Below are 20,665 nucleotides of genomic sequence, written 5' to 3'. Positions count from 1 at the left end.
GATGAGACAAGGCGTAAAAAGGTCTCTAAAAATAAAATCGCTTCTATCGTATCCCACGTTCCTCCTGCCTTTACTTTCATTTCCCTTACATTGCCTCCGTATATCTTGTTTCTACTTTCTCCGACACTTTGCTATCGTCAACCCTCCGTCGATCTTGCAGTTTCTATCGACGACCCAATTTATTATTTCTGCGCTCTGACTGCAACGCGATAAATACAAGCGCCATTTATAACAACGTTGAGAAAACCACGCTACCGCGAGGGAGAAAGAAAGCGAAAGATATGGCTCGAGCAATGGTATTTAATTGGTAATTCATAGACTAACGCGTTGGCTCGTTTAACGTTGCTTCACCCCTTTTAGCCGAGGTCATTACGATAGTCGACGACCATATCGGCATTGAATGTCATCGAGCAACAGTTGAAACGACGCCAACCCGATAGTCGTTTAACGACCATTATCAAACAAACGTGTTTTTCTATCAATCTTCCGCTAGAATAATCATCCTCCACTTATCGTTCGTGTGATCCACGATGACAACAAGATGACAAGATGGAGGAGGAAGGCAGATTTCGATCTCGAAGGGTCTGGGTTTGGTGAAACTTGTATTTCTGGTTTTTCTCGTCTAAATAGAGGAACAAAGGAGGAGAAGGTTAGAAAAGTTCAAACAAGGGTAGATCGTTGCGGAAGTTGAGCCTGAAGGATCAAACGCGTAACGAGAAATCCTTTGGAAAGCTTACTCGACTCATGGCCGGCACTTCCGCTGAGATTAGACGACTCGTTGTCTCGATAGAATTAATCCCCAGGTCACATGATGGGTTGACTAAGTGGATTTCCGATAAAAAGTGTATCTAACGATATTACTTGGTCCCGCAGACAGCACAGTTAATCGAAGAGATTGAAACGTCAAACAATCCTGTATCTGGCGCTGGCTCGCTCGGCAATTTAATAACTTGAAACTATAGCCTATACGACTATAAAATGGAGCGACAAAACGACGGTCAAACTTTAGTTACCAAAAATCAATTATACCTCGTTCCGCGATGAAACATCGCTTGGGCAAAATTTCGCGTGAAATTAGCCACGAAACATCGTTGCGAAACGTTGGAAATTTCTTGGGTTGGCGAATAACGAACAGAACGCTCGACGCTGGTTTTCAACGAGGTAATCGATCCCAGTAGTTTCACCATATATTACACCGGAGATTCGTGACGATAGTTAGATATCATCGAAGATGGGCCATGGATACGCCTGAACACGATCGATTTTCATTAAGAAAATATCCGCTAAGTTACTCGGAGAACGGCGGCATTTTTCCCTGCAACTTTTCCGATCGCAAGTTAGATCCAATCGACAAGTTGCGAACCCCGCGCCATCGGGTAAGGGAAACTAAACTCTGTGAGCTCGCGTAATCCTAGTCAGAGGCGTACTTGTTCCCGGAAAGTGGCAAACAGTTGGACGGGACGTAATTGATGTTTAAGGGAAACGAATGTTTCTTCGGGTCTTGGTTTTAGGATGGATCATTGATTCGTTGGCCGTCGCTCTGAAAAGGCAGACGCTCGCGTACGCGTGCTATTCGCCGAATAGGAAAACACCGACACAAAGAGGAATGGGAAGAGGAAAAGGAGAACAAAATACGGGAGTCACAATGCGGCAGCTACGGTGAAATGGTAGCCCGTGTGGCATGCCAACGACACGGCCGCCCACTCTCTGTACGTTTTATATTTTTCTACGAATTAATCTCTTTGTTCCCAATAAATTAGCATGATTTCAACTTTTCGCAATTCGATCGCTTCGAAACAGTCGTCTTTGTCTTCGACGTGCAACCATGCGATTGAAAATATAAAAATTACAGCGAAAATGCAAAGAGCTCGTACAGCCGATAAAGCTCCGCATAAAGATAGTTTGTGGCCGGTAAAAGAGGAAAAACGTAAAGAATGGAAAACGTAAAAAAAAGCAAAAGCTAGCTACGATTTATTTTTCGCTTGCCATAAACGCGAGATGATCTCGTAAATTATAGTATAAAATAAATTGAGATACGTATTATTCTAATTAACGTGGTTATACTCGCTTCGAAATAAATGCTTCGGTCAGTTCGGTGCTTATTTTTATTGAACGAGATCTTTCGCTCAACCATAACCGGTGGTCCATGGGTATACGTGAAAACGACAAAGCGCGTAACAATATACGAAAACTCGTTTGTTGTTTATCACGAAAAAAGTAAATGTTTATCGCGGTGCGGCAGTTAAAGATCAAATATTTTCTTTAAGCAATATCGTCTAGAATTTTTTAGATATTTGTTTGTTCTTTAAACGTGTAATATAACTATGCGAACAATCGTAATCAATATGATCGGCTGGCTGGTAGAGAACACACGGGTGTAGAGATTACTGCAATTAATTCATTTTATGTAACTACAGTATTGTTAATAATTTTGTGCGCTCGATAACGCTACCATGCTTTTCCCGTGATTGACCGTGCTTCGCGTCGCTGCGATTTATCTAAATTCCAATCAGATATCACATGGAGCGCGTTATATTTTTAATCGTTTCACTGTATCTGCATCGAGATGATCGATGAAAACGGACTTTTGCGTTTTTTACTCGGCATAGCGGTCCGTGGTGTGAACGAATTACGGTAATGGTAGAAAATCACGTCGATTGTTCTTGACTATCGCGATATTAAAAGTTCCATCGACTTACCTTCCTTTGAAAGATCGCGCAGGGGATAATCCCTGTATAAGCGAACTCGTGCTTGTCGAAATATAAAGGAAACGAAATATTATGGAACGAAACAAAGAGAAATCTAAAGATTCGTCTAAGGAAAAATTATCCGTGTGTGAAAGAGATTAGAGAAACTAGCTACTTAGGAACCACGTCCGATCACTTTTGTTCGACCATTTTTGGGAAACTTTGCAACAAAACTATACCCCGCAGCTGTATCTCGAAGACAGTTACAACATAGTTTCGCCAGGCTTCTAAAAAATCAATAGCTAACGCGGTTGTCGTGCAATAAAAGTCGATGGAACGACAAAAATTCTGATTTTTTCGTTTGATAGGTTTTTCATCAATGTCCGAACGTCATTTTTCTTCTAGATCTTGTTCGTCTAATTTGTTCAGGCGTCGAAGAGAACGAGCGCTCTATCCCGATGAACAAATACCTTTTTCGGCAATTGCTCGTTCGCATCCGTAACTCGTAGCGACAAAAGCAGCAACGACATAACCGTGAACTGTGTACGAATCGATCGACGAAAAACGTTGACGGGTCAGCTCGCACACGGAATATGTAAAGTTCGACTTCGTCAAGTTCGTCAAGAAGATAAGGATATTTGTAAAAAGTATAACGTTCGAAGTGGAAACGTTTAACGAGAGCGACGTAGGAACGTAAAGCACCGTCGCGGAAACAAAGTCGTAAAGGGAATTTTAAAAATCAAACAAAGAAAAGGAAAATTATCCGCGAAAAACTGGAAAAAAGAGGAGACGACACAAAATATCGCGGCACAAGGGAACAAGGTGATTCACGTATTGTTTCGCATTTTGTTCGACACTGAACGCAGAAATTAATATCGAACGTCAGAGTAGCCATATTCATAGAAAATACAAGACTCCGATGATTTATCGTCACGTCAATGTTATCAGTACGCCTAGATTAATAGTTTCATGGATATGACAGACGGTTTGATAATAATTTACCGGGTGCATCCATGTAATTGCTATCGATCCATCTAGGAACATCTGGATTGATAGCAAAGCCATCAGTGACCGTCACTGAATCCACACGTATAATGATGTTCGAACAAATGTAACCTGGAAACGAACATGTCGAAGCCGTGGACAATTCAATAGTCGTACGTGACCCGTTATTAGGGCGTGTCGCCAAAGATAATTAATAATACGTATCAAGAACTTCGATTCGGTTCAAAGATCCATAGCAAAATCATTAAGAGTGTAGTAGGAGAATGTAGACGCAAGGTTTAACGATCCTCCAAACGACGGGGGATAACTGTCGACGACTTACGAGGGCGTTTTGGCAGGCTGAAGCGAAACCGTTGGTCGTAGTGCTGCGTCGGCGAAAACGGAACGATATCTTTGTGTAGGCTGCTGTATTTCCGCCATTGAAACGTCCGCGACTCGAAAGCTCGTAACGCGAGCAGAAAGAGTGCTTCGAAAACATAGCAGCGGATCAAAGCGTTAACGAGCAGAATTTCCAGCGATTATGAATGACGATGACGTTTCCCGACCGTCTCCTTCTCTTCTCAAAGAGCTTTGGCGCTTTTGCTTACTCGAACTACGTCACGACTATTCGAATCGGAACCGATTTACGACGAGTTGTACGTCGAACGCCCAACTATCCAGAAGGTAGCGAAGGAAATCTCGACGAAAGCAGATACGTATCGCGTTTAATTGCCGCACCACTTTGTACCTGTCGAGAGAGCGAACTTGCCGAGAACGTTAGCAACCAAGTGCGCGGTGACCGGAGTGACACCACCTGATTCGTAGAATCCATTAGTCGAAACGAGGAAGATCGTTACACGTCGTACGTTCCGTTCGAGATGGTGACAACAAGAATAATAGCTAAGCTGCGACGATAATAGCCGGTGTCGCGTCACGTTACCTCGCCTCTCCTCTCCTCCTCTCGCCATGCCTCGCCTCGCCTAACTTTACGCCAGTACGCGATGCAATTCGCGAATCGTCACCTTGTAACTCTCGTTACCATTTGTCATTGGAAAGCCGCGCAAACCTAATTAATACTCCCGATTCAACGCCAACTCCTAACGAGATTTCAGCGTCCCTCTCCAAGATACGTTGTTGACTTTTCAAATATCTCAATCAGGCAAACGTCGAACGATAGAAAAGCAAGACAATGTACGAGAGAATATCGCGCTAAAAAATTACTGAAATGTTCATGCCGCTGTAGGAACGTAAATTGAATTAAATGTTGAAAGAACAGATATACTCCGTTAACGCACGACTGTATCGCGAAAAAACGGGAACGGTCGGGGAAAATGAAGCCACAAAGGAGCAAGGAAGCTGTGCTCGGAAAAGGAGAAGGAAAAACAGCAATCTACCTGGCGTCGCGTCGTTTTTGCGGCGAAACGAATGCAAGGGTGCATAGAAGAAGCGTTACTAGGTCGTACGATCCAACTCGAGTCGACCGTGACCGTTTTATACTTGCCATGATATTTTATCACCTTTTTTTCGGAAACCCGTCAATCCAGTACCATTAGCAGACTAATTTTCATGGCATACAAAGAAAGGACGAAGATCGTAGACGGATTGAACGATCCGATAACGAATCGCAGATTTTTTCGCCCTCTTTCCCGCTATAGTAGCTGCACATTCACAAATCCCCGGAAGGCAGGGAACGCGACTAGATGCATCTCCGAGGACCGATTTTCGAGTAATACAACGACACAACTGACTTTTCCCCGTGGATCTACGCTTTAAGCTTAAATTTGTCGCGTATTATTAGTTTCCTGGATTTTATCCAGGACTAGTTATTAAGCATAGAGTTTTATCGTGCAAGCGTACACCAGTTCGCGAAAATTTCTCCCGTGTTTCTATTCCCTCATCGCCTGCGGAAATTGTCAACGAAAATTATAGCGGAACTACCCTTTACTCTTCCTTCTTTATCTATTTTTCTTCTCCTCGGAGTTGTTCGAGTACCGTTTTCGTTATCACGAATCTATCGACTTTTCGAAGCAAGGAGAAGGAAAAAGGAAAAGAGTTAAAAAATATATTGCAACTAGGTGGATTACTCATTAACTAGGCAGATAAAAGTGTAAAGGACGCACACGCTAGCGGTTCTACCCTCGAAACTTACAAGCGAATGGCCATTCCAAAATTTCGCCGATATTACTCGCTATAAATCCGACGGGTAAACATTTTAGCTTGTGTTAAAAAATATATCGAATTTTTTCTTTTTTTTTTTTTTTTTTTGTACAATCGCGAATTCACGTTGCTCGTTTTTGTTCGACGTGGCCCCTGTTCGTTTTGGTCGATACACTTCTCGTCTTGCCACCGATGCAACATTTGAATTTGAGATTTTCCAGATTTTCGAGTTTTTCGATGCCGCTCGTCTCACGTAGCGTCACGGTTCTTCCGTTCTTTTCTCTCTCGATTTCCGAGCGGCAAACAAAACCATAGGAATCGATGTGGCTACTGACACTAGAAAGGAAATGATGCAAGATCGAGCAAGGACATCCTACAAAAGGGAGGAAAAGAACAAAAAGACAATATTCCATCGAACGAATACGGTTGTCATGGAGATTTAATTCTGAAATTCAGCGCAATTCTAAAATTTCCATCGTCAGAGACCGCATTGTAATTATTAGGACGGATTTCTCAGAGTATAGCCAATATCGCGGTGATTCGAGACTTGGCTTGGCAAATTCTATCGCGACGTTCGCATAGAAAAGTTTTATTCGCCTTCCCGACTTCTACGTTACGTTACGTACGTTGCAGGAAGTTGATCGTTCGTTCGACTAGTTATCTATAAAATACGTCTATATCGGAATTCCGATCAGTTTCAGGAAGATGGAACAAGCGTCAGCGTGTTACAATGGACACCGTCGATCGAAGACGAAGGAAAATTTCTCGTGTGCAGGGCAACGAATCCAAAGTTACAAGACGCCGGCATCGAAGAACGATGGAAGCTAAAAGTACACTGTAAGTAGACCGGCGATTCTCTTGGTATTTTCCGCTACCGTTGAAATTACGAAACGTAAAGATTCCAGGCACACAAATAACAAATAACAAAGCATACCTTTGATCGTTTACGATTCAATTATTTCAATAAATTTGAAAAGCTCGGTATTCGAATTTTTAACCAGGACAAAAGAGGGCTCATGGTATACGATCGGAATTTTGAAGAAATTGATACCCGTACGGTGAGAGGTCTGGCTAGAACCAAGAAAGTTAAATGTCTCCGGCTTAGAGGGGTCCGTAAGATAGGTGACTTCTCGTCTAACAATCGTTTCTCGCGGAAACGTACCCCCGTTATTGTTTCGCCTCAAGTACTTTTGCTAAGATGTTAATTACATCAAAACAAGCAAAATATTTGTCGCGATATGTTTACGTTATACACCGTATAAATTGAACAAATTTATCTCGAGGAAAGTTTGCAAACGAATAAACCAAAATATGCATTAATCCATGTTCGCTACACGCGAGTATATTCCGTTGCGAGCTAACAAAGGCACAATATCGGTTCTCCTTGATTTGTCTCCTAATGGAATAATTGGACTCGTAGCAAGGATCTTCTAATGGTATGATTCTCAGTTAATTCGATTCCGATAGATTTCCCTGACGTACTGGCATACACGCAATCGCGAGAACGGCATTGGTATAGAGAGAGAGCCTTACTACGAAATTACATGCCAGCCAATCTGTCCTGCCAACGTTTACCTGCATAACGTAAGCCAGATACGAGCTATCGTTATCCGTTTATTTACGACTACGTGTCTGATCGGCCACTCGATGCATCCGCTATTATCCTTGTTTCCAGGATATACATACATATATGTGGGAATTTGGCATTAATAGGACGAATCATATGGCGTGTGGTTACGCGATATCTTTGCGAAACCTACACGACAATTTCGTTACGAACACACTTCACGTCGTCAGGCTTTCGCCTTCATTTCCATTTTGCATCGTCCGATTTTCAAATGTATTGGTTATTTATCAGCGACAACAGCGACGAACAAACGATCGAATGAAACACGATAATTTCTCGATTGTCGGATAAAAAATGTATCCCACGATGGTACAACGAAATTATTTCACCATCAAAGAACGCGAAATTACGTTAAATTCTTACGTTCAACTCTGCTAATAAACCTTTGGTCGAGCCTCGGTGGAATCGATACGCCAATTCCAATAGCGACTTCCCAGTGGAATTCCTCACGGCGAAGAATCAATTCGGAGAATATGGAATGATGGTCACGATCGGAATAATCCTGTAATAACGTTACAAACTAGCGGTAGATTAAGGTTCGAATGCTTTCCATTTAGCAAAGACGTGCGCGCGTTATATCGAAAAAGTTAATGGCAGAAAACGTCCGGAATGTTGATAACAATTCTAGGAAAATTTCAGAAAGCTGGCCGCTATATTTGTTACGGTTCAACCACGTCGGCGTCTACCGGTAATAATCGACGTAACTTTGTAAACAGCTTTCGACTTATTTACGAGAGCATAGTCAACGATCCTATCGATGCTGGTTAGTTCTTTCAAACCGCGTAAACACCTGAATAAAATTTCATGTTCGCGGGAAATAAACGGAGGCTATTGGCCTTGGTAAATACGAATAAGAATTCGCGCATGCATATGTAAATATCGTTAGCGGCGCGGCAAGCCACCGCGCCGAAACAAAAAGAATCGTCGCGTAAATCGTTTCCATATTTTTGCATAATCCGCGCGCAGGAACGGGAACGGGAGATGTTCCTTGTAAAATCGAGCATTTCGTCGAGAAAATGGCTGGCCATTATTGTTATAAAGTGGCCCATAACTGTACAGTTTACCGTAGCTAACGATACAGAGACGTATCTATCAACGTCAACCTCGAGCTGTCAGTGGTAACGATACGTGCTTCATCAGACATAGCTCGCATCTCCACCCTACCGGTGGATTTCGCTGGTGACATCGTAACGATTGGAAAATCTCGTTACGGGTTATTCTCGAAAAGCGTGCGAGCGATGCGAAAAAAGACATCGATCGATTTAGGCTGCGATTAAACCAACCTTTAGTGCCGTTTCGATCAGTCAGGCCGGAGCACAATGATGCAGAAATCCAGCGTTTTCGATAATAATCGAAAGCAAGAGATATAAAGTCACGGTGAATTAGTTGGAAAATTCGCGACCGAAGAATCAACTCTGTCCATAAACTGGTATAAATCCGAGGAACGTTAAGAGAAAATCGTAATTGGCGAGAGGAGGTAAAGGAGAATGGGTCAATGGCATCGTTTGTGTCACGTGGTTAACGATCTGTTCGGTCACGCGAAAACCGTCGTCCCGAGTGGAATGCGAGGCATAGCGCGTGTTCATTTGCCGGAAAGCTATTTCCTGCCTTCCATTACCGGACGATGCTGTATCGCATATTTGTGTCCGTACGGAAGCGCGGGTACACGCGCACTCTCATGCACGCGAGCAATCGAATCTCCAACGCGATCGCGCCTCCGTACCACGGTAAACCTTGTGCATGCTACTATGCAAAGTACATATATACAAAACGCATATGCGTACACGCGACGAGAAATGTAAAGGCTTGCGCATAAAACGGATATCTACGTCAATATCCACTGTTTGTCTACTGATACGCGTTTCGGCAACGCGGTCAGTCCGCTACTTCTCTGTCGTTCGTAGATCACCAGGCTCTTCGGAAATTCGCAACTTCCAGGGAAATTTGAGGAATATGGTGTAGAAAATTGCTGGGCTAACATTGTCCGATTAATTTATCCGATACGTTCTCGAAGGCGTAGGAATTGTTTTTAATTCCAGTTGCTTTTAGTTTTTGTTGTTTTTAGCTTCCAAACCGATTATTCCGTTTGTATAAGTTTACGCAATTTCACGGCAGTCGAATACAACGTTCCCTCGATCGATCGTTTCCATCTGTAAAAAGAGACTCTATCGCAACAGGATCTCGTCGCAATCAGACGAAAAAATAAGCAAGAAAGGAAAATGACTTCCCGCTGCTCAATTACGAGGCGATAGCAGCGGTCTCTGTTAGTCCATTGTACCCGAAATTATTGCGCGCGATAAACGTTCGCCATTGATTTTACTTGCCAAAACTAATTACAATCTCACGGTTACATGCTTACGTATAGATACTCGGCTATCTCTGCATATCGTTCTATCCTTTACGAGAGTCTCTTGCGTTTTACCATTTTCGTACACTATTTTTCTTCCTTTTTTCAGATGTTTCATTAAACACCCGCTAGCTGCATTGGTTGTTGTAAAAACAATAAAACTCGTTATAAATAGTTATAATTGGCAAGTTGACGATTTAGAAAACGACTCGAACCAGTAACGAGTTCGACTAAACAACGTCGTATGGAACCTCGCAAACTAATAATAATTTTCGTTTCCTGTAGTAAACACGCTGTAGATGCAACGCTACTCACCAATTATGTCGCTCCTACTGGCGCAAAATAGACAAAGTTTTGAAACGCGTCTCTCGGAAATTGTGAACTCGGGTCAACAGCGCGACCCGTCTAGAGTGACAGAACCAACGTAGCACAGAGACGAGATATAAGCCATGTTGCATCTAATTAATATCTACGGCATAACTGCGTGACAAACCGAAACAAGAAACGGACGTTTGAATGCGTACTCCGAAAGGACATTCCTTGTCTTTGTTTATTGCGTTCTACTCGCTGCTTTGCCCTCTCTGTACGATATTGTTAAAATACATCAAACAGAGAAACTTGTCTTTCGCATATATTCTGTTCACTCGTGCTCGAAGAATGTGCATTGTAGTCGCAAGGGGGCTTCGCAAAAATAGAAGTACGTCGCTACACGAACGAATGCCGATTCAAAATTAATATTGTAAAGTTTAAAGTGCCTAGGCGCAGCAGGCCATCGCTAGTCAGCAACCTTATCGCTTTGCACTAAATGTACACTAAATCTATTATCGTAATAGAACATTGTTCGCTATGTTGCGTCTGCCACTTCGCTTTCGTTAACTTTATTATATCGGTGAACTTTGACAAAAGAGAGGGTCGAAAGTAAAATTAGTCTGCCCGAAGCAAACTTAAATATTTCGGGAAAAAGGAAACGAGTTTCTCGATAGAACTTCCTCTCTGACTGAAATACGATAGCATACGATAACGAAATCAAACGTCTGCCTATGGAAGGCAACATTTCGTTGAAAGCTCGATATATATCTACGGCAGAGAAAGCACATAGTTTGTTATTCCGTTATATAACGCGATAAGTTCGTCGGAGTGTGCTTAACGACGCGACGTCCTACAACTTTGATTGGCTACGCAGACTTTGACGGTCGACAACTTTCGGTTTGCCGCCAATACCGGAGCTGCGTGTTGTTCAAACAAAGAGAGAGAAAGAGAGAGAGAATGATTCTGTGAGTGTTCCTTCCATAACTCGCGTACGCGACTATGTATATATATCGCGGGAATCAAGAATGAAATACGCGTCTGTGTTAGCGTTTATTCCAGTTGCCGTTATCCTGTTCGTTAGAGTTTCCCCTTGTTGGCGACGCAATAATAAACCGTCCTGTCGAAGGAATTTGCTAACTGGACATTGGTATACGTCAAACAGCAAACAGTTATGGGGACACGACACAACAGCCACCGAATATGTATGCGTATGTCGTCGAGGAGAGTTTCATCAAAGCGAATCGAATATGTGCTTTCTTCTTCGGCGGTAGTTTATGGAAAAACTTAAGCTCGTGTTACAGCCGCGTATCTAACAAACTTATCAAAAAGCTTCGTGCAAGGATGAAAGATCATTGCGTTGAAAATATATAAAGATATTTCTTCAACGTCATCTTAGTATGGAAATTGTAAAATCGCCGGCCACTTTCTATCTGACTATCACAACACGACGTTCTTGTCTTGCGAGAATCAAACACCTAGCTACCTTTCGGGAAAGTCGTTCCATGATCTGACTGATCCAACCGAGTTTATCATCTTTCGCGATATCGTGCACATCTCACGGATACAGCGGAAATGAGAAACAAGATTTTCTCGACCAGTTTTCGTCGTCCCGTCGAACCGGTTCATTTCCTGCGTTTGGAGGTCCTTTAATCATTTAATGCATCCTCTCTCTCTCTTTCTTTCTTTCTCCCATTTTTTACACGCAACGCGTTTGTACAAAAGCTACTAGTCGATTAACCGTGGCTTTACATTTCGATGTGAAATCTGAAACATCAGAAAATGTTAATTATTAACGTGTCCAAACGTACAGCCAAACGTTCGTAATTACGAATGTTTCGAGACAAGAGAAACAAAAAACTATCTACATTGCATAACGAAATTTACGAAGCACAACGTTCCCGTTGTTATCATCGTCATCGTTAATAATTATTCGACACGGCAGCCAATGTATCATCATTGTTTCGAATTAAGCTCGGCTTAAATATACCGACCATCATACGAAGACGATTTACAAGCGATAATTAACGTGAGTTTAATTCTACTTTAAATATTAATCTTCATAGACGACCTTTATTATTGATCACAGATAAAAACTCAGGAAATGGGAAATGAATTTTCCAACCCGGCATTCTTTATCTCTATCTCTGCGTTGTATTTCATGCGCGTTACAGAAGATTTTTTCTTTTCTTACGATCGATTGCAATCAACGAGCGAAATACAAGCATCTGTAAAATTATGAAACAAACGAAACGGAAAGTACGTTGAAACGAAGATGGTAAAATGTACTTATCGATTGTATTTTTTTAGCGCCTTTCGCTTCACCGAGAATTTTTAATTCCATTTTACAATTATCCGATTCCTACGTACCACGTCGTGTTCGATGCTTCAGATCTTTTCTTCATTTATCCCGTTCTTCGTCCATTTCTCGAGATCGTTATCACCTTTCGTTATTCAGGTTTAGCAACTTGCGAATATTCTCCACGATAAATCTGCCGATACAGATTATACGGAAATAGTAAAGTACATAAAATACATTACTAAAAGATATTTCATCCGAACAGCGATATTTGTGAACGATAACGAAATGGAAGTTGCATAATAAAGGTTCGTTCACTGCTGTCCATCGTATGTCATAGAAAATTAAATATCTATCAAACGACGAAAAGGTACAATTTATGCAAAAATGCAGCAATTAGCGCAATGGATATAACGTGTTTCGTCAAAAGACGTCTTTTACTCTTTGCGATACATTATTCCCGGTCGGCAACCATTTCGAATATTAAACAGAAAAAATTCGTACACGATCTGAACGCGGAGTAGTTGATAAAGTGATCGATGAATAAGCAAAAAGTTCGAGATGGGATCACGTCCAGTCGCAATCCGATCTTTCGATTCTTTTTAGTTGTGGGAAGCATCGGCTGATATCCAAATATCTGCTTTGCATATTTTTCTATCGACTCGGCCTCCGATAGAAATTTCCCAACAATGAATACCATCTCTGGCAGTGGAATCTCGAGAATGGAGAGTACAAATGTATCGCGATACCTCGCATGTTTGCCGGGTTTTGGGTGTATGTAGAAAGAGTATATCTTTTCACGAAACATAGTGTGTCGCATACTTAATTTTCTTCCTCGCGACTATTAACGTTCGTTCAGGAAAAAAGTTCTATGCAGGCGTTCGCTTAAATAAGTCGACCGCAGCACCTCAATTTCCACGATTTTTACGCTATCGTAAGAGGCAAATACAACGTCTGACATTAGCAGCTCTTGCGCTTAAAATGAAAACTGCCTCGTACCTAGTGAATTTTTAATTCCATGATAAACATAATCTCGCACAACTGGTTTAAAAGTCAACGTTATGTGCGCGTTATATTCAGGTTCCTCGACCGAAGCAATTTCCAGCTGCGTGTCCAGGATCCCCGAATCCCCGCCGATTGTCAAGCGGCCAAAGGCTATCCGAAAGTGTCGTCCCGCTTGAAAAGTAATTTCTGGCCGAGCCGGTCGGATATATTTCGGGTGTCGCGCGAAACCGTAAAAATTTAATGCTCGTCTAGCTCGAAATCCGTGAAAAAGAACTGTCGCTGTCACAAACCATTCCATTAAAACGAGAATAGTTGATACCGATGAATTTGAAAGCCGAAAACAAACACAAGAGAACACGAGAAGCAATCTCGACAACACGCGAGATTTCGACCGTGCGAATGAAAAATCCGATGCGACCGGTTGACGAGAAGCAGCGATTGTCGATGTCTAATTCAGCTGATAAACTACCGTGGCAAGAACACGACCAGATGGAAATCCGCCCAAGCTACCGTTATATTCCTCTAATCGAGGAATGCAAATTCAACTAGCTTGATAATCCAATGGTACGGTTACGATGACGCGACCGCGGTCTCGCGAAAATATTGCCCTGAAATTCGAACCGATCGCTACGGTCGCTCATCAATCACGTTTATCACGATCTCGCTCCGATTTTTCTTTCCCCTGGGCGGTTTTTCATTCCTTCTTGTCAACGCCACGTCGAACAAATACCGGCCGACAAGAAATCAATAAGCGGACAAACGACAAGAGGACGAGCAATAATATATTCGAAATGAAAACCTCAAACGAGAAACATTCGATCAACGAATTTTAGAGGCAAGCTTCGACGTACGACTTTTCGCTACATCGCGATCGACCAGACGTCGATGTAGCGAGGCCCGTGGTTAAACGCGAAACCAAATCAAACTTCGGCTACGTGATCATTTCTTTTATCGTTTCATTAGCGTGTTGTTCGAGTATTAGGTCATAGTCGGGTCCTTTGATTTTCCAACGTTTGGGAGAAAAGTTTCGAAAGAATACATAGATATAGTATTTAAGTATTAAACGCATTTTTTATACTTTTAAACATATAACGCGTTCCGGTCCAATTTTAATCTAAAACGTATAAGAAAAATTGATACGATACCGATTATTAATCTGTTCTGAAATGAAATGCCATTTGCATTGTGCTTATCAGCTAACCTATCATTTGCTCTAGATTGACGCAAATAAATTGAATTAAACGCGATCGAACGAAACCTCATTTAATCGACTGGTACGTAGGAAAGAGAATTCACTGACCCCGCTTTAACCGGTCAATTTCTGTATGAAAAAGTATTTTCGATGACCGCTTTAATAATCATCCAAACGAATTACGGTTCGATTATCTCGAAATGAACAAAGCGTTAGGCAACGATTCACGATCGATCGGATTCTCTAATTCCGCGATTCAGCCAAACAGAATTACGGTTCGCGGAACGAACGACTAAAGTTTATTGTAAAAGATGTGCAAATTCGGACGGAATCGGGCGCGTAAATACCGAGGTCGGCCATTTAGCCGAACGAAACGACGCAACGCGACGATTCGAATAGAGAGCGTCCAATCGGGCAAGTCGTAAGCAAACGTGACTCGTACCGGCATGCTACGCCGAATCCAACACAAACGTCCAACCTTCCAATTCCAATCCGAGAATCGACAACAAATCCAACGTTTTTTTCAACTACTGGGCTTTCTTCGTTCGAACATTTCGCCGAGATGAGAAAGAAAAAAAAACGAAATGAAAGATCTGTCGTCGCTCGAGAATGAGCGATAAAATTTCTTTGACATTTACCCAGCCCAAGAAGTGTGTACGTGCGAATCGTCGAGCGATTTCGACGATGAATTTGAAAATCGTAAAACAAGACATCCACTGGAAAAGGGAAACTCCTGTAGATTCCTTTAATTTAATAAATTTCAGCTCGGAATCGGGAAAAACCGAAAGAGATAGAAAGTAAGAGCTCAAGGAGAAACGGTGGCGCGCCAAACAAAGGTGGCATTTTCTCTTAGGAAGACAGAGATTCCATCCGATCTTTATCGTTCTCTCCTGGTAACTTGCGTGTCGAAATGCCGGCTGCCACTACTTCAGCTATCGCGACTGCTAAATTGCGCGCGACGGTTAGCAACAACGATATAACGCGGTTATAAAATTGGGCGAGTGATGCTAAACGAGATGCTTGACGAGTGAATCGACAGACACGCGAAAAAGCGAATATCGAACGAGATAGAAAATTACTGCGATTCTTGCGTATTATGGTGTCGATCGGCGCCGCTATTCGATACTTTAATTTGCAATCTGCTGACTGCTACGACTGCTAAATATTATACATTACATTACTCGTTGATTTACGTGAAGAAACTAGCAAGGCGATAATCATCGTGTGGAAATGAAGGAACGAAAAGGAATACAATCTTCGGTGTCTCTCATGATGCGACAGTGTGTTGAATTCCAAAGGCAATTTAAAGCATTTCTGATAAATATTTAACTCGACTCTGCACACCAAGCCATTTCGTTTCAAGTACGATTATTACTAAAAACTCAAGCTAAAGTGTCTTTTAAAGGCGAAATTATGCGAAAACCATGCGCCTAGATTCTTAAGCTAAAACGTACAATTCTCCGTTTCTCTGAACAAAACCTGCCGCATTTGCGATGTTTCTATCGTTTTATACTTATCTATAAAGCAAGTAGATATACTATAAACGAGTCGTAGTATCCTTTACCAAATTGTTTGAATTGAATTGCTGAAACTACAGATGCCAAGACCAAAGAAATCTTAACAAGTGCAATACGAGTTCGCAGTATTACATATGGGATTCGCAAATTCAGAATTAACCAGCGAGAATAAATAGCGATGTAAGACCGTTTGAAGCTAAACGACTTGGGATTGCGAGGATAAAGATTCAACGATTCAAGCAGTTGAGGGCAATGAATAACGCTATAAATAATCTTAAACAGAAACGGCAAATCCGCCACGATTTTCCTTGTTTCAAAAGATCCGTAGTAGCAAGGACATAATTGGATGTAATCGTGCTCAGTAATAGGCATACTCAAACTCAACTTATAAGCCACAAACCTAGTAAATCCATGCTACATCCTCTCAACGAGCTGTTTATATTTTAACTGGTTGACGAGTGATTTCGTCGATTAAATATTCGGGCTACTTTGCTTTCGATCATGGAAGAACGGTGTATTCACCTTGGAGAGATATCTGCTAATCACGGAGTAATCTTGGAACCGTCTGTCGCGTGGATGTGCGGTCAATATGCGTTACTAAACGTCGGGAGGTAAACAACGCATGTTGCAGAGTGTACTCGAGCGCATCTCAGCATTTCCATACATATGCATGCGAATACGAGTATGCGCGCGTGTCCCTTGCATCGATGTACATACGCGGACGTCCACAGAGCAGGCAAGTAGCAGTGATGAATGAGGAAACGGAGCTGCTAGTCGGAGGGAGCAGCCATGCCGCTGACTATAGAGGGTTTCCGAACTCGCAAGGAGCTTCAGGGGTATAGCTGACGCGCGTCTCTTGAAATATATTACGACAGCCAAGCTGGGCGGTGGTTGTCAGCCACGACAAATTCCTTCGACATTCCTTGCTCCTTCCATCGGTACTTACCCCCTTCTCGGGTAGCCGTTCTTTTCTAAGTACTCCCTCTTTCACCAGACTCTTTCCATTTTCTGTAAGGGATTAACCCAACGATCTGGACAGGAGTTATTGTGTTTCGGATCCAAAGCTGGCAACGAGCTGCTTCGTGCAGTTAAGATATACCTACTGTTATGTATTTCACTTAGAAAACTAAGATCTCTCTCCGGGAATTCCGACGATTTCGTCCATAAAGTTCTTTACTTATCATCCTGTTTATTTTTCTAGGATCGAACGGTGCGAACCCATTGTTTCTTGCTCTTCTTTCAACGCGTTAAATAGAATTAAACTCGAAGGTATTCGGCGTATGTGTTATCTAGATATACGACAAATACGACGAACGGAGGTGAAAACAGTAGATTTGCAACAGCTCGTTCAATCGACGCGTCCCGACGAAGGATGGATCCACCGACGAGATTTAAATGGATACGGAATAATTGTTTCAATCCGAGAAAATAGAATATTGCTCCCTATTTCTCCATCCTATCTTGGAAAAAAGAAGGACGATTCTGGAGCTGATTCCACTGATTTTGAAATTTTATTCTAAAACGCGTTAAACTATCTATCGTATAACTGGTGCTTAGTATTATCCACGAATAAACAATCTCTGACTCGAATAACTGTGCACAAACATAACGTGGCTGATACGCGTGTTGGTCCACGAAAGAGTATTTCCCCTTTGAGATACGAAAGTGGAAGGGACAAGACATTCTAGTGATGACAACGCGTAGAAATACGGCTCGTTAAAAGCACTGTCAGCATAATTAATGTACAGCGCATGATTTGATGCGACTTGCGCACAGGAACGACGATTATTAGCGATCTAATACGTAATATTCGATTGTCGTGACTACTACTAGAATGTAAATGTTTTAGTGTAGATGCTTGTTACGCGTAGTTCGTACCCCCGTAAATCAATAGCCTCGATATCGTTAAAAGCGATGACGCGTGTACGAAGCGGCTACATTTTTAATTTGCGATAAAAAATGATGAACGAGATCAGCTCGCTTTAGGAAAAGATAAACGGTTACAGCAGAAAAACGTGCAAAAAAATTACATGCCAAATATATTGGCAAAAATATAGGATTATGAGCAACGACGATCCTCCTGTTGCTTGAAAAATATCGAAACTCTGAATAAAAATCGAAAGATACGGAAACTTTACGATACCTCTCTCTCGTATGTACTCAAAAGCGAAATTTCTAAGATTACACAAAAATATAAAAAGGCGTTTCACATATTATTATACGTATATCTAAATTGCATGCAATTTCATCCTGCAGGCATTTATTTTCATTGTACGTTTATTACATATCTGTATTTCGTTGCATTTTTGATAAAATTCGATTCTCAAAAGCTTGAAACGAATACTCTATGAAATCGTATTCGCGCAATGGTATATAAAACTTTTAAAAAATTTCGCAAAAATTGAGGAGCATATTATTAAGTGCAACACTGGAGACCGAAATGCTATATCTCACAACTTCTCCGTGGCTTCTTTCCCAGCTCGCATGTTAATTGCCTTAATTACTTGAGGGAGACTGCATTCTCTCTCGAGAAACTATAACGAATTCCGGGAAAACTCTTATGAATATTTACGAATAGTTTATTTGTGGACTGAATTTCGATCTTCTGCTAACGCCCGAATCAACTACTCTCCGGTTCTTACTTTCTATTTCTGTCCCCCTCTCTCTGTCCTTCTTTCTCTGTCCCTTACGATATGTGTACCTCGAGCAAGATCTTTAAAGTTCTATTCGTTATTGGTCGTGTAGCCGATTTACATACTTGGAAATTCGTCGTTGAAAGTTTACGAGAGGATAACGATCTTATTCAATGGTTAGAAGTGAATGTATGGCAACTTCGGAGATCGTTTTCAGCGTGACGTTCTGCACCGAACTTGCGAGGATTGGTAATAAAAAAACATGGAGAGAATGAAACCTCGAAGAACTACCGGAAAGTCTGACAATTCCGACAGACGAAATCGGTCGATAAATTCGGTGAACGATGGATTATTCGATACAGCCAGTTCAACGAATATCCAGAGAGACAAAAGTCTATTTTACGATCGATGGAAGGTAAAGGAAACGCTACAAAAAATTGCGATAGATCTATTATGGAGATCGCATGTGACAAATTCAATCATCTTATACGTGAATGTGTCTCGTACGTTTGAACTGGTCTTTCAAAGTACAAATCCGAGAATTCGATTTACGATTTCATCGTAGCCCAATATTTTTCATAAATAAACAATAAAACGTCACTGTATGGAAGTTCCCTCTGACCATTTTTCATTGTCTTCCGATTCATTCGTCCTAATAAATCTTCCGATTGAGAATTGTAAAGCCACCAACGTACACCATGGTAAATATCCCGATACTCTGTCGATTACGACTACAATACAATGGAACGTTAGCTCTGAATATCCCTGCCACGAACTTGGCTTGGTGGTCTCTTGGTTTTGATTATAGTTGTTGCACCATGACGCTATAACTGTACGCCACTTTTGTTCACACACAGTCAGCAACGTCATTACGAATGCTTTTACGGAAATGCGTAAAATCGATCGATACGAGCTTCCCATATCCTCGGTCGTCCACCTCATCCCTTCTTTGTCTACACGCTTTATCACGTTCCGCCATTCACTTCCATCATCGAATGACGATCCTGTTGCCAGCCGCAAAGCGAAACAACCGTCCCTGCTTTGACGTTGATCGAATTATTTACTCAACATGTTTTCAAGGTACTCTTCACGCTGGTTTCTGCGCTCCATTCCGTTCAAGGATTCTTTGCATCCAACGAAATGGGAAAAGACCGAAGGCATATGCGTAAAGCAGCTTTCCCAACAATTGAGCGGTTTCAAGGAAAAGACCAAAGAACAGATGAAAACTCATCGAGAACAATCGAGAGATCGAAATAACAACACGGAAATTTAATAAACTGCAAATGTCAGTATATCTCGCGACAAGTATAAAACACGCCTGACTGGCCGCACTTGAATAGGAGAGAAATTTGACAGGTGCTACAGTACCGGAAGTTCTCTTGTCGGGAAGTAACTTTACGGGACTTTCACGAGGCATCCGATGTAGCGTTTTACAAGCAATAAGAACGACTAGGTAGCTTTTAGGCTTGATACTACGATCTCAAGATGACTTCTTGATGTCTCTGCTCGTATCGCTCGTAAGTACCATCCAAAGTGGTAAGTTTATTTTAGCTCAAGAATCTCTGCTGTCTAGTAGCGAGAGCAAGAGTTAGAGGCTACCGCAAAACGTATGCTATAAAAACTACAAGTTTTCTACATTCTTCATGCTCTTACAACTTGGTAAATTCCCCATTATCTGCTGACTAGATAATCCCGCGCGTAAATAATCGTTTCTAAAATCCGCTTTATTTAGCAACTGATTAAGGAGAAAGGCGATAAATCGAGCGCGTAAATTGTGCAGAAATATCGATAATGGTGTAGACAGAAATTAGAATTTAACGACAGCTACGTTGCTAGTAAGTTGTCCGAGGATCTTAGAAATACGTTTACATTGGTACTGCTTTTCCATCGTGATTAATTAATTAATTAATG

At 41.7% G+C, this 20,665-nt stretch overlaps 1 protein-coding gene across 4 annotated transcripts in view; it reads left to right on the top strand.

Moving 5' to 3' along the window:
• Positions 1-20,665, top strand: part of LOC126921897 (nephrin-like) — a 99,254-nt gene that overhangs the window by 61,903 nt on the left and 16,686 nt on the right. For all 4 annotated transcript variants that reach the window (XR_007712592.1, XM_050733912.1, XM_050733914.1 and 1 more), the window contains one exon: positions 6,524-6,665. Coding sequence is in view for 3 of the 4 variants with exons in the window: in XM_050733912.1 (XP_050589869.1) it covers positions 6,524-6,665 (142 nt within the window). In the remaining variant the exon portion in view is untranslated. The remainder of the gene's footprint in view (positions 1-6,523; positions 6,666-20,665) is intronic.

This window comes from Bombus affinis, chromosome 11 (genome assembly GCF_024516045.1).
Source record: "Bombus affinis isolate iyBomAffi1 chromosome 11, iyBomAffi1.2, whole genome shotgun sequence".
NCBI lineage: Eukaryota > Metazoa > Arthropoda > Insecta > Hymenoptera > Apidae > Bombus > Bombus affinis.
This window is presented reverse-complemented; position numbering and strand designations above follow the sequence as displayed.